Raw genomic sequence first — 12919 nt, 5'->3', positions numbered from 1 at the left:
GGCCTCTGAGCCGGGGTCTCTCCACACTCTCACACTGCTTCACCAACATCCTAGGGTGTCTCTAATGCTCTAGGAGGACCCCCACACACACACACTCACACCCCAAGTGTCTGGGTTAATCTCTGTCCCTTGCTCCCTTAACATGTCATGAGGAAAGCACCCTGATCAACTGCAGGAAACAGTGTCACATCTTCTACATGACCTCAATTTGGAGGTCAATGAATGGCCCAGTAGGGAAAGGACCAAAAGGCTCAGAGGCCAATGTAGCCCTGGCTTTTGGCAACAGAAAGGTCTAGGTTTGAGTCCCAATTCTAAGCTCCTTCAGCATTTAACCTCAACCTCACAGTTCACTGACCTATCCCATGAGGGGGGCATGGTAATTACGGGAGAGAACACACACTAGGAGCCCAGGATGGCGAGAAGGACCCAGCATATCCCTATGAGTTTGGGCTCCTCCTCCTCCTGCCCCAATTGCAAACCCACCCCTGGCTGCTTACCACCCACCCAACCTCACCTGAAGTGCCATGGACTCTTCTTCCAGCTGAAGACTGAGTCAGAGGGAAGGAAAGAAGACCTAGACCTATAGTTTTATTTCTGAAAATTGAAGAGAGGACCTTGGCTTTAGAATAGGTACCACATTCAGCAGAGTTGGACAGAAAAGCCTTTCTTGGATAGCAAGCACACAAAAACACATCCCCTAAACCAAGATGCTTCCCCAACAGGAGGATGGGGGGGGGGTCCCATTTATCTTGAGGAGGTAAGAATTTTAGAAGCTGAGAAATACCAGACGATCTCTAAGTCCTTGGGATCTCAATAGTCTGGGCTCCCACACAGATCTGACACAAAGATTGCAGGTTAAGGCCACTCTGTGGGGTCAGAGTGGCTCCAACCTGCAATTCTCAAGCAAAGCGAGGAACCACCATCTCCCTGCACAAGCAGGCGTGGAGGGACAGGACAGTGAGAGGAGATGAGCAAGGGGCCACAGAAGAGTGTGTCACAGACCCAGCCAGGAGGCTACAGCCCCCCCCACACACCCTTTTTAGTGGGTGGTATGAAAATTCTGGACAGCTCCAAGGGAGGGGTGATGCAGGTGCTGAGTCTAAATTTCTCTTGAGAGGGAGAAAAGGTTTTTGAGTGAAGAAATGGGGTGGTAGATTTGGTCTTATGTCTTTCAAGCTTTTACCTTAAGAGCTTCACAAAAGCCAAGTATAAGGAAAGTCACTCTTGAGTAATCAGTGTTGACTAAGGAGAAACCCATAGAGCAGGCCACAGAAGACCCAAGCTGAGTGAGTGCACAGCCCTCTACCTCTAAGGAGCAGTGCCCTGGGCTGGGCTCCTGACTCTGTCCCTAGCTAAGTGACCCAGGTAGGGTGCAGCATCCCTGGCCTCCCAACCTCCAGATCTAAAAAAAGCAGGGAGGGCATGACCAAATGAAAACCTCAAGTCTTCCTACAAACTAAAAGCACCAAGTTAGACAGATAGCACATACATGTTTAGTGAAGACCTGCTGATGGAAGGTGCCAGTTACCTGCCTCTGAGACCCATACCCTGTGCCACTGACCCAGGGTCCCAAGAGGGAGGTCCCTCGGGAGTGATGGCACAGCTGCCGGTAGAAGCAATGCCCCGGCTGTGCCCACAGCCATCTCCATGACAACCCCACCAAAGCTGCTTCCTACACACAGGCCTGTCTCCAGGTCCCAGTCCCTCCCACCGACTCCTCCCACTCACCTGTGTGAGGTGCGCATGTCCACAGGCCCTTCGCCTGCCAGTCCTTCACCTCTGCCCATGGCCTCTGTTGCCCTCAGCAACCCTTGGACTGGGCCTGCTCCTGGCTCAGGCATCACCCTCATGTCTCCGTCAGAGTTTAAATCCAAAGCCAACAATCCTCTCTCCATTTTTATTTTCTTGCTCTCCACATCGTCCTCTGTCGGGTCCCGTTCAAGAGCTCGTTTCTGACTCCGTGTTCGGCATGCTTCTTCGGTCATTCTGAACTTTGAGGGGAGGAGAAGACACATTTTAATCAGGCACGGTGAAGTTGCAACCTGAGAAACTTTTCAGAGTGTCACTTTGAGTGTTTTCCTTCATGTATAAGGATGGCAGAGGTAGGTACAACAAGCACAGGGCCCTCAAAAGTGTCCCCAGGACATTTCTTCACTGCTTTGGGGAAGGCTTGGCAGGAGCGGGGCCTCCTCAGCCTCCAGTGTGGCAGAGCACCTGGGGAGCTAAGCTATGCCCTGCCCCACTGGGGGCCACAGCCCTGTGAAGGGCTGGACAGAAACAACGGGAGGCAGCTGCTTACCAAGAAGAAAAGGAATTCTGTGCATTCCAGACCCAAAACTGTTCTAGATCTGAGCTACCTGCCTAGGGGATTCCGAGTGCCCATACTGTCTGGAATTCGGGAAGGGGGTGACCGCACTGTACTAAAAGCAGGGCCAGGGCTGGGTCCAGCCCTGTACTGTGGTAACTTGGGTTGACCCCTGCTTCTTGCCTTCTGTGAACCAGGTCTCCTCACTCTCTGCTCACCTCCAGGGGGTGGGGAGTGGGGGTTCACGTTTAACCCTTTGGTGGCCAGTGAGGTACACTTTGAGCAGGGTGAGGCCTGGCCTGTCAACATGCCACCACCCTGTACCTGCAGTACACACATATCTTGACTTAAAGAAGAAAGAAAAAGAAGAAAAAAACAGCTGAGTCAGTTTTTGATCCCATGACATCACTGGGCTCCACATGACCCTTCCCAGGATTCAGTCGGAGAGACAAAGCACTTTCCAGAAAACCAGTCTGAACCGGTTCCAGACAACAAGCTGAAGTGTTGTTAACCCTCACGGAGACAGGACACAGGACGACAGCACAGTGATGCACAGTGATGTCTGTCTGCAGGGAGGCGGCTGGCATTCCACAGCAGGGTCTGGGACACAGGCGTTCTTAAAGGGGCCACTCCAATCCCTGGCCTCGCCAACAGGGCAGGGCATGGACTCAACACTGGGAGAGTCGGGGGCTTAAAAAAAAAAAAAATCACCCCAGCGCTCACCAGGGGACAAAAAAGAAATTTAGCGCCACAGCTCTAGAATTCCTGAAGTATCACAGTTTTACACGGGACAGTTGGTGACCACCATGTGTGGGCCTCACAGAGCAGCCTGACTCACACTGTGGCATGCTCTGCTCTATTCTGAAGTCCTCACAGTCACGGCTCCCACCTTCCCAGTATCTCAGTTTCCTCACTGCTGAACACGCAGGGGGAGTGGGGGGAGGGCCTGTCCTGGACAGGGCTGGGCAGAATCAGTCCCTGAGGCCTTCTTCTCAGAGGCTGGGGGGCAGCACAAGGCAACGAGGGGGTCCTGTCACCATATATGGGTGTGCTCTCGAGCTGACTCACTTGCAATCTCTTTAAAGGAGCTGATTTCACAAATGAGCAATAGCGCAAGGCCCTGCCCAAATGTGCCCTTTCCTGCACTTAGACTGAAAGGAAGGAAAGTGACAGCTGCTTCATGCTCCTGGAGCCTGGGGGAGAGTGGGCCACCTGCAGGCCAGGGCAGGGCACCCAGGCCAGGGCACCCAGGCACCTGCTCTAACAGGAGGCCCACCCAAAAGGGCTGAACTGAGCATATTTCCCCACAGCCATGTCGTTATCCTGGGGTGTTCCCCACCCTGCCTTAGTGGAGGGCGGGGCCCAAGAATGTCTCTCTCTCAGCACCACCCAGGTGCCATGGTTTGCCCTTAACACAGCCAGGATAGGGGTGGGGAATGGAGCAGGGGAAATCCCAAATCTCAATGGCACTGGCTTTCAGACTCAGCCTCTGCCTACTCCCCACGCCCTCCTGGAATCCCAGCCTACACCACCACCCGCTCCACACCAGCTGCTGGACCCCCAGCTCCCCCTCAGCCTGCCTGCCTGCCCAATGTCCCCTTTTCCCTCCACTCTTGCCCAGTTTCCCCTCCAGCTCCTCCTCTATGAGCAGCTACTCCACCTCTTTGTACAAAGGCCACCTCACTGCCCCAGAGGCAGGTGAAGGACACTCCGACTTCACTCTTAGTCCTGAAGTTCTATGATCTCTGTCCTTTCTCCAACATGCCTTGGCCACAAACCCTGTCCAACCTGCTCACTGACAGTTTGTCCTGTCTCCCATGAGCCAACAGACAAGTCACAGCCCCAAGAGTGGTCACCCTCCCTTCTCCTCTCTCATTGTGGGATGGTGGGACACCACTCCTTCAAGCAGGAGCTCCTCAGGTGAAATTGGACAAGGGAAGCGGTTTGGGCAGCTGCCTTGGACAGCAGGTATGTGAGCTCCCAGACCCAGGGCAGGGAGGAACATGACTAGGTAGGAGATGAGAGGAGACCAGGACCTCAGACGATGGTCCCCTGGAGTCAAAGGAAATCCTGCCCCCAAGGGTGAAGCTCCCAGCCTGGCCTGGTGCCTACTGTAGGGGGAGGGGTCCCCATGTAGATGGGGAGAATGTACCCCACCCCGATGTACTACACCCTTCCCTGTGACTCACAGACCCCTCATGCTTCCTCATTCCACCCCTGCTCCAGCCAGGCTGGACCCATTCCATTGCAGCCTCCAGCCTTGTAAGTCCTGGGCTCTGAACCCAAGACCTTGTATGAAGTCTTCCCAGCTAACCTCAACCCACATGGATAAGGCAGAACTGATGACCTAATCGTCGAGGCTGTGCATGAGTGGCCTCACTTCACTGTCACCGTTAAAGAATAAGAAGCCTCCCTGAGGTTACAAGGGGTACAGGACAGGGCCTCAGTGACCCCACGGGGCTGTTCCCTCCAGCCCCAGGGACCCATCCTCCAGGCCTCAGGGCCATTCTGGCAGCTGGTCCCTAAGAGAGGGCCCACCAGCAGTGTGTGCTCAGTGTACAGTGTTAGGGCAGCTCACTAAGAAACCAAAGGGCTGGAATTCTGCCAACCCCAGGGCCTAGAAAGGACAGGCAACCTCACAGTGCTCACCTATCCAGTGCCCATGCCTCCCCAAGGTGGGTGACTGGGGCTAGTGAAGGGCCTCTGTACCCCTCCCCCACGACAGGAAGGACAAGCACAGCCGGAAGGGGCGGGGCCAGCCACATGGGTACAGGGGGCTCCTTGGGTTGGAGCCCCCTCCACAGCCATGCAGGCTGACTGGAGCCTGCTACTGGCCAATCCTCACGATCACAGGACATTTGCTCCTGGGGAGGGCAGGTGCCTATAGTGATTCCTCCCTCCTCAAGGTAGGCAGAACCAGAGCCCCCTGCACATCAGGGCTAGTGGCCACTGCACTCAGGGACAAAGCTGTCAGGAAGAAGGAAATGTGACAGATGAAGTCTGCAAACAGCAGTGAGGGCATGCATTAGAATACTTCCTAAAAGTAGGTGAAGAGGCTATTTGCCCTAACTGGCAAATTAGGATATGTTTCAAAATCCCCAGTGAAAGAGAGCACGAGGGCAAGGCAGCTCCAACTCCAGAAGTCCCGCTCAGGCCTGTGCAGGAACTGCCAGCACACAGAGGAGCCCCTTTTCTGGAGGCTGGGACTCTGTGCTGGCTGCTGCCTGCTTGGGCAGAAATTCTAACAGCAGTGTGCCCATTTTAAAGATGAGGTACTGAGACCACCAGGGCTGGTCACTGTTCAAGGCATGAGGTTGGAACCAGGTCCACCTCAGCCCCCTCCTTTTCTCTCGTTCCCAAACACCCCAGGCCAAACCTCAGGTCTGCACGGCTGAGCGACACCAGCAAGGCTGAGTGAGGTATCAGGTGGCAGGGATACAGCCTGTGTCTTCTTCAGCTGGGGGTCAAGAAGGGCAGGCTCTGGGCACACTGGAGATCCTGCATAGGTACAGCTCGGATCTCCCTGAGCACCTCAGCCAGACCAGCCCCAGGACGCTGACAGTGGGGCTTTGGAGTGGATGCAAATACTCCTTTATTTTAGTAAACTGCCACCATCCAACTGGTCTGAGAGCCTCAGGCAGAAAACATGTTCTAAAACAATTCCAAAGCTGGATGATGCTGTGGCAGGAACCAGAATTCTTAAAGAGGACTCGGGAGACCAACAGAAGGCACCCAGCACAGCTCTGGCACACCAGGCCAGTAAGTATTGCTTGATAATTAAAAAACAAATTAAGTAGGCAGACACAAATCATAGAGCCAAGAGGTCTTACTGCTGATGTTACTGTACTGAAATGCTATCTATACTATGCCATCACTAGTACATTAGTGGTGAGACTATTAGTAACACTATTTCAGACATGAGGAAAGTGAGGCTTAGCAGTAAGTGGGTTAAGGTACTTGAAGAAGTGACAGGGCCGATGTTCTGAGCAGTGGATTTAAGGTGTTTTCCTACCTCTTCAACCAATGAGGGCAACGCACTGAGCCTCTACTATGGGCCAGACTGTCCGAGGGGCTAGGGACTCAGTGGTGAACAAGATGGAGTGAACACCAGCCCCCATGCTGGGAAAGGAGGGAAATGACAGAGCATGCCAGGTAACAGTGCTGTGGGGACACAAGGTAGAGCACAGGGTGGACAGAGTGTGCAGAGGAACCAGGGCCAGGCAGGAAAGGACAACATCGGAACGCAGTCCTGAAAGAGACGTACCACAAGTGGAAGGGCATACTGGGGGGAGCACAGAGGTCTGGGCCAGAGGGGAGGAATGCAACGTGTTCTAAAAGATCGCCAGGCTGGAGGACACCCAGAGCAGAAGAGCAAGGGAGGGGGGCATGGAGGAGTGGTTCTTATCGTGCAGCTCAGATCCCGGAAGGGGACAAAGCAGTGGGGGATGTGGGCACTTTAGGAGAAGAGGGTTGCTTTGTTTTTGTCCAAGCAACTGCAAAGTGGGGAATGACTTTTCTGAGATGGTTAAGCAGCAGATCTGGGGGAGGAAGGTCAAGTGTACAGGTTGGACATGAGTGTGAGGCATCTACAAGACCCACGTGGTGATGCTGATGAAGCCCTTTACCTGGGGGCAGCCGCTGTCCTCAGGGTAGCACCAGCACCTCTTCCTGTCAGGAAGGAAGAAGGGCCTATGAAGCAACTAGCTCTGAGACAGGCAATGACGAGATGCAGGAGCCAGCCCAACATTCAAGACACACAAGGCCCACGCATGGGCAGGCAGCTCCATCGGGCCTGCACCCAGGCACCCACCTCCAGACTGTCCCCATGGCCCCACCCTCCAGATGTACAGTGCAGATGGGTTTCTGCACCCTGGTGGTCCCAAGGCTGGGGGCTGTGTCACCTCTCTCCAGGCCACCCTCTCCTCCTTCCCAGATCCAAGGTGCTCCTGAAGCCACATCCCTGATATGCAACCCCCTCCAGTGGCTCTCCCACCTTCTTAAGAGTCAGACCCAGATATCTCAATGTGGCCCAGGAGCGCCTGAGAAGGGGTCAGGGAGAGAACAGCTAAGCCAAGTTTTGGCGCTGGCAGCCCCTGCCTGACAGGAACACAACTTCCTGTGCAGAACGGACACCTGGATCTGCTCAGGACTGTGGTCTGAGCCACTCCCTGACACACACCACTGAACAGAGCAGCTGGGACTCATTCCAGAAGGAACCCACACCAAAAATGCCAGCTCTCAACTTTCAAACTTCAAACCTCACTAAGGCCAGGTACAAGGGATGCGACTTAACCTGGGAGGCAGAAAGATGATCCAAGCAGTCAGCCTCCACAACCAGACAGCGGAGAACAGACTGAGCCTCAGTTCTGTCACGTGCTCACTGGCTGGCCAGGGGAAGCTTGTCAATCAATCTCTGAGCCTCAGTTTCCCCATCCCTACCCTCAAAGACACTGCTATGTGAAGAGACATGGAGTGATGTTAGAGAAAAAAAAAAGTTTATCATCTACATGGGAAAAAACTGAAAAAATTTTACTAAAATCAAAACTGAAAGGAACTGGACCAAAATTAGTAGTAGTCATCTCTGAAGATGATTAAGACACTTTCACTTACTGTAGTAAACATGTCTGTATTGTTTAGTCTTTCTTTTAGCCATGACTATCAATCAGTCTTACACTCAAAGAAAACAAAGATTAAAAAAATGAAACTAAATAAAATAACAGCCCCACCTGCTAAGGGTGAGAACTGAAAGGACAAGTGTGTGCCAGAAGGTAGAGGGGGTGGGGGTAGGGGGCATGGGGTATCCAGCTGGGGAGGAAGGAGGCTCCCCAGGGCAACAAGGTAGAGAAATGAGGCCATCTCCTCCCACAGGTAGAACTGAGGATGCAAAACAAACATAGAACCTTCAGCAGATGAGAGTGGAAGCCACTGATCTTCCATGGTGTTGATCGAATACGTCGTGGCAGCTTAAAATCCACCTTCTGTGTCACATACTAAAGACTCTCAAATTCTAAGCAGTAAACCCAAACCCCTTAAGCTTATCTTGACACCCTGCCTTCTACCTGGGCCACCAGCCTCCCAAAGTGACTGCCAGCCACAGCGTCCCTCACCAGGACTTGGACGGGTCCAGAGCAACAGTCCCTCACATCACTCAGCATCTTTGTCTCTCCCTCCTGGCTTGATGCTAAACTCTTCATGGCAGAAACTTCTCTTTCCCATCTAGCTTCATTTTCAATGAGGAACAAACAGTATGGGCTTGACATGTGCCACTGAGTTAAGCCTACATGTTTATAAATTGGCCTCACAAAGTGTGTGAATTCCTGGGGTTGTCCTACAGGGCAAAGGATAGCAAACAAGTAAAGTGTTTTCATTAAAAAACTCCTGCTATTGTCTGGACTTTCTGGAAGGTATGAGGACTGGTACAGCACCATCTAGCCTGAGGCCAAGGTGGGCACAGGAATTCCACAAGGTGGAATCAGGAGAGGTGTTCCAGGTAGGAAACAGCATGGGCCAGGCTGCTGAGCGAGGACAGTCTCAGTCAAGCCAAGAAAGGCGAGGCCATGGCGAATCCTGTGCTAAATGCTTTCTCAAAAGGAGAACAGAAGTTTTACTACTCAGTGACTGAAGCTGGGGTCTTAACCCTCAGTGGTCTAAAACGTAAAGACATGACAGGCATTTTTTCTCACACACGTCATCATGATGAGCCCCTAGCCCAGCCACCTGGCTAGGAGCTCCCTGGGTCTTCAAAGACCCTAGACTGAGCAACCTTTTCCCTGCAGTAGAGTCCTACGACAGGACTAGCAGTGGGGAGGTGCATGCTGGCTGGGGCTGAGTACCTCACACATACTAGAGTGACAGCTGCCAGTCACCAAGAGCCTCAGAGCTGGAGACAGGTGTGTGTCACACTACAAGGTGGAGGAAATCCAAGTCTGTCTGGGCTGAGCCTAAAACCCGTGCCCACCACTTCTCTGCCCTACCTCGCCACTCTGACGGGCTGCCCACCGAAGTACCCTCCATTGTATGGTCCAAAATGGCCTTTGGTTAATCACATTTAAATTGTTTTTACCTGGAGGGACAAGCACATGGTGAGGCTCAAGTGACACATACAGACATACATGGTGAGGAGGAGGAAGCAGCAGCCATCCTCAGATGGCTTGGACTGAATAAAGACTCGCCCTGCCCAGGGGTATGGAAGCAGCCACAGGGAGGGCTGGGAAGAACCTACAGCTGGAAGGCATGAGCCCTCACCCCACTCGCCCCCACTAAAGTACTCCGAATGTCATAACCGCTCACCAGGTAATAGGCTAGGCTATGTGACAGCTGGGGCACCTCATCAATATCCCTGAGGATAAATCCTCAGCCCTGAAGAATGCCAGCCAGACAGTAGGTGCACTATAGATGTCAGATGCATGAGCAGATGTAGGTCTTACAGAGAGAAGCTCTGAATGGGGGGACTGGAACAGACTCTTCCGGCTCCCTTTCCAAACTCGGATTCCAAACAGAGTTTATTGCTGCTTTGCTAGTACCAGACATGTGGGGTTTTCTTTCTTTTAAGGGCAAAACACCTAACACCGACTGAGCATTTACCCAACATGAATCACCCTGGATGATCCTCACAACCACCTGTTAGGTGAATACTATCATCAGCCTCCATTTCGTAGGTGGCACAAAAGGGTCAGGTCACGTGTCAACCAGGGAGAACGATGAGCTAAAGGCTGTGCTCCTCCAGGCGGTGCCCCTCAGAACACCTGTTCAAGCACCCAGAGTCAGGCCTGAAGGCTCCAAAGGACACTGGGAGCACCTCACCAGCGGCAATTTGGGTTTGAACTTAAGCTCTTGCCCCACCGAGTCCAGATGAGATATGAAATGATTATGACTTTAATGAGTGTCATGAGAAAGACCACACCTTTTGCTGTTTGCTTTCAAAGTACAGTAAATTCTCCTGTAGCACAACATACGCAGCATTTCTAAAAACCACCGTGGGGTGCAAAATCATGTAATATAAACACAGGGCTTACGGGAATAATGGCGTTGGGGCACAGACTCCAAAACTTCACCTGCGACATAAAAAAGATGGACAGGAACCTGCTAAGTATGGATGCACAGCCAGCACAGTTGTACACCTGTTCAACGGCTAAGAAATAGACAAATGCTACATAAAATCTGACCCCTCACCAGGGAGAAGCCCTGATGTTCACTGTGGGCATGGGTGGGCTGCGGTTTCAAAAATCAGCCTGAAGTGCTGGAAGGAGGCTGTCTGATCCCAGAAGGGAATGGGTGTGGCCCATAATGTGTGAGGCCTCTGGGGGGCTTGGTGCATGTCTGAGGTGTGAGTGTTTTGATTTTACATATGGGTAGGTGCTCTGCTAAGCTGTGAACAGTTTTCTGGATTCACCTAGTATAGGAGTGGGCAAACTTTTTCTTAGAAGAATATGCAGTAAATATTTCTGGCTCTGCGGGCCTTTGGGTCCTGTAGTTCTCAAAGTACAGCTGTTCCTCAGTATTTTCAGGGTCTTAGTTCCAAGACACCCCCACTGATACCAAAATCTTCAGAAGCTCAAGTCTCTAATATAAAATGACATGGTATTTGCATATAACCTCTGCACAGCCTTCCATATACATTCAATCACCTTAAGATTACTTATAATACTTAATACAATGTAAATGCTATATAAATATTTGTTATACTGTAGTTTTATTTGTATTCTTTTATATTGTTGCATTGGTATTTTTTATTGTATCCCCTTATATATATATATATATTTATATTTTAGTAGTATTGTCCTTGTCTGACTCTCCAAATATTTTTGACCCATAGTTGGTGGAATCCAAGGATATGAAGAGCCAACTGTACATACTTGAATGGCTGTGGATGTGTCCCAATAAAACTTTATTGACCAAAACAAGCCACCATTGTTTTCCAACTCCTAGACTGGTGTTTCTCCTGGACAAAACCACAGATGACCAAGTGCAATATTTGTGTTATGCTCCAACTGTTCCCTAATACATCAATCGTATTGGGGCGACTTCTGGGGCCTCCATCTCTTGGGGCCCCAGAACTTCGTCCAGGAGAAAAAAAAGAAAAAAAATAGCATTGGAACAAACCTTTTCCAAAACAAGCCTTATAGCAGAACTGACTACCGAGAAAAGTGGGTTTCAAAAACGGGACTAGAATGTGTAAATTCAATCCAAGGCCAGGACTCATGTTAACTCTTTTGACAAGTCAGAAAAAACCTAGTTTCAGAAAGGGCCAAGTGCAAACATGACAGATCACTGCAGGGTCAATTTTATATTGTCCTAAAAGTCCACACTTGGAACTCTCAAGATAAATAGGTCCCTCGTAGAAGGAAATTACATGCTATAAACTCAATTACTACAGTGGATGAAACTTTAACCCACTTAGAGAAGCAAGCACTTCCTCAGCCCAGATGCCTGAGCATCAGAGCAAAGCCCCAAGGAAATGAACGGGGGCTGACAAGGACCTGAGGGGCTCAGAGCCCTGCCTCACTGAGAGCGGGATGTTTCAGCTGGTGTGCAAAGCGTGATCCAAGCACACTACTACTAGTTGATAGGGGCCTGGGGGCCCCAGGGATGCCTCATGACAGGAAGGTGGTCACAGGGCACGGGTTCCCCAGGTAACCAGGACTGGCCTTTCCCCTTGAAGGCTGAAGGAGAGATCAGTTGTCTGTGCCAAGAAACTCCTAAGAAGAACTTTACCTAGCTGTGGGGATGGCATCCAGGAGGATGGGGTCCACCTGTCCCCACCCCCTGCTCTGCCCTACACACGACTATCTCACTGCAGGGCAGGCAGGCACCCTGCACCATGTCCTATCCCACAGAATGGATCAAGGTCCTGGAACAAAGTCACTGTAGGGGGCTAAAGATCTGCATGTGGTGCACTCTGCCTGCAGCTGCAGTGCCACAGTGGCACCGCAGCCCGGGCCAGGGGCGGGGCTGTACCAGGACCTGCCTGGGTCATCCCAGCACCCGGGACCTTCAATCCCACAATCACTTCACCCCTAGCCTGGTGGCAACCTCCATCCTATCCAGCCCACACTGGGGCTCTGGACTTGGGGACTGGATATGGGTTTTCTGATCCTTCTGCCTGGTGTTGAGAGGCCTACCATAGCCCATCAGGTGAACAACCACTTTATAAAAATAAGAGACGTGACCAAAAAATTCTTGTGCACTATTGAAGAAATGCAAAATGCAGTCACTCTTTCAAAGGCTTCTTACAAGATGGGCAGTCTCACAGTCAGCCTCTGACAGCCACAGCAAGGCTCTCAGTGCCTGAGCCTGGACTGTGGGTTCCAGGGAAGCTGAGGTCAGCAAGAGAAGAAAGGGGACAAGGAACACAAGGCAGACAGACAGACACCTCCCTGCCCCTTAAAGCCATAGCACACTGGGCTAGTTACGGAGCAACCTTGCATAACACTCATACACATGCGTGTACACACAGCTTTCATTCCCTCCTGCTACTTCCAAATCTCGCCCAATTATCTCAGGAAAAGTCTTTGTCCTGTGTTCGATTCTCAGTAAAAGAACAGCAGTTCCCATGAGCTATCAGTGTCCACACAGTCGCTGATCCACCAGTCTTAAGAATAAGGAAAACCACGA

General features: G+C 51.6%; 1 protein-coding gene across 4 annotated transcripts in view; it reads right to left on the bottom strand.

The window, feature by feature from the left end:
* GATAD2A (GATA zinc finger domain containing 2A) overlaps positions 1 to 12919 on the bottom strand; it is a 98319-nt gene that overhangs the window by 30660 nt on the left and 54740 nt on the right. For 2 of the 4 annotated variants that reach the window (XM_076001571.1, XM_012741422.2), the window contains exon 3: positions 1729 to 1986. In XM_076001571.1, coding sequence (XP_075857686.1) covers positions 1729 to 1985 — 257 coding nt within the window. In that variant the 5' untranslated portion in view covers position 1986. Of the gene's footprint in view, positions 1 to 1728; positions 1992 to 12919 lie in introns of all 4 variants that reach the window. The other 2 variants (XM_012741418.3, XM_012741419.2) reach the window with 1 other exon arrangement.

This window comes from Microcebus murinus, chromosome 4 (genome assembly GCF_040939455.1).
Source record: "Microcebus murinus isolate Inina chromosome 4, M.murinus_Inina_mat1.0, whole genome shotgun sequence".
Taxonomy (NCBI): domain Eukaryota; kingdom Metazoa; phylum Chordata; class Mammalia; order Primates; family Cheirogaleidae; genus Microcebus; species Microcebus murinus.
The sequence above is the reverse complement of the archived record's forward strand: the minus strand, read 5'-3'. Positions and strand labels throughout refer to the sequence as shown.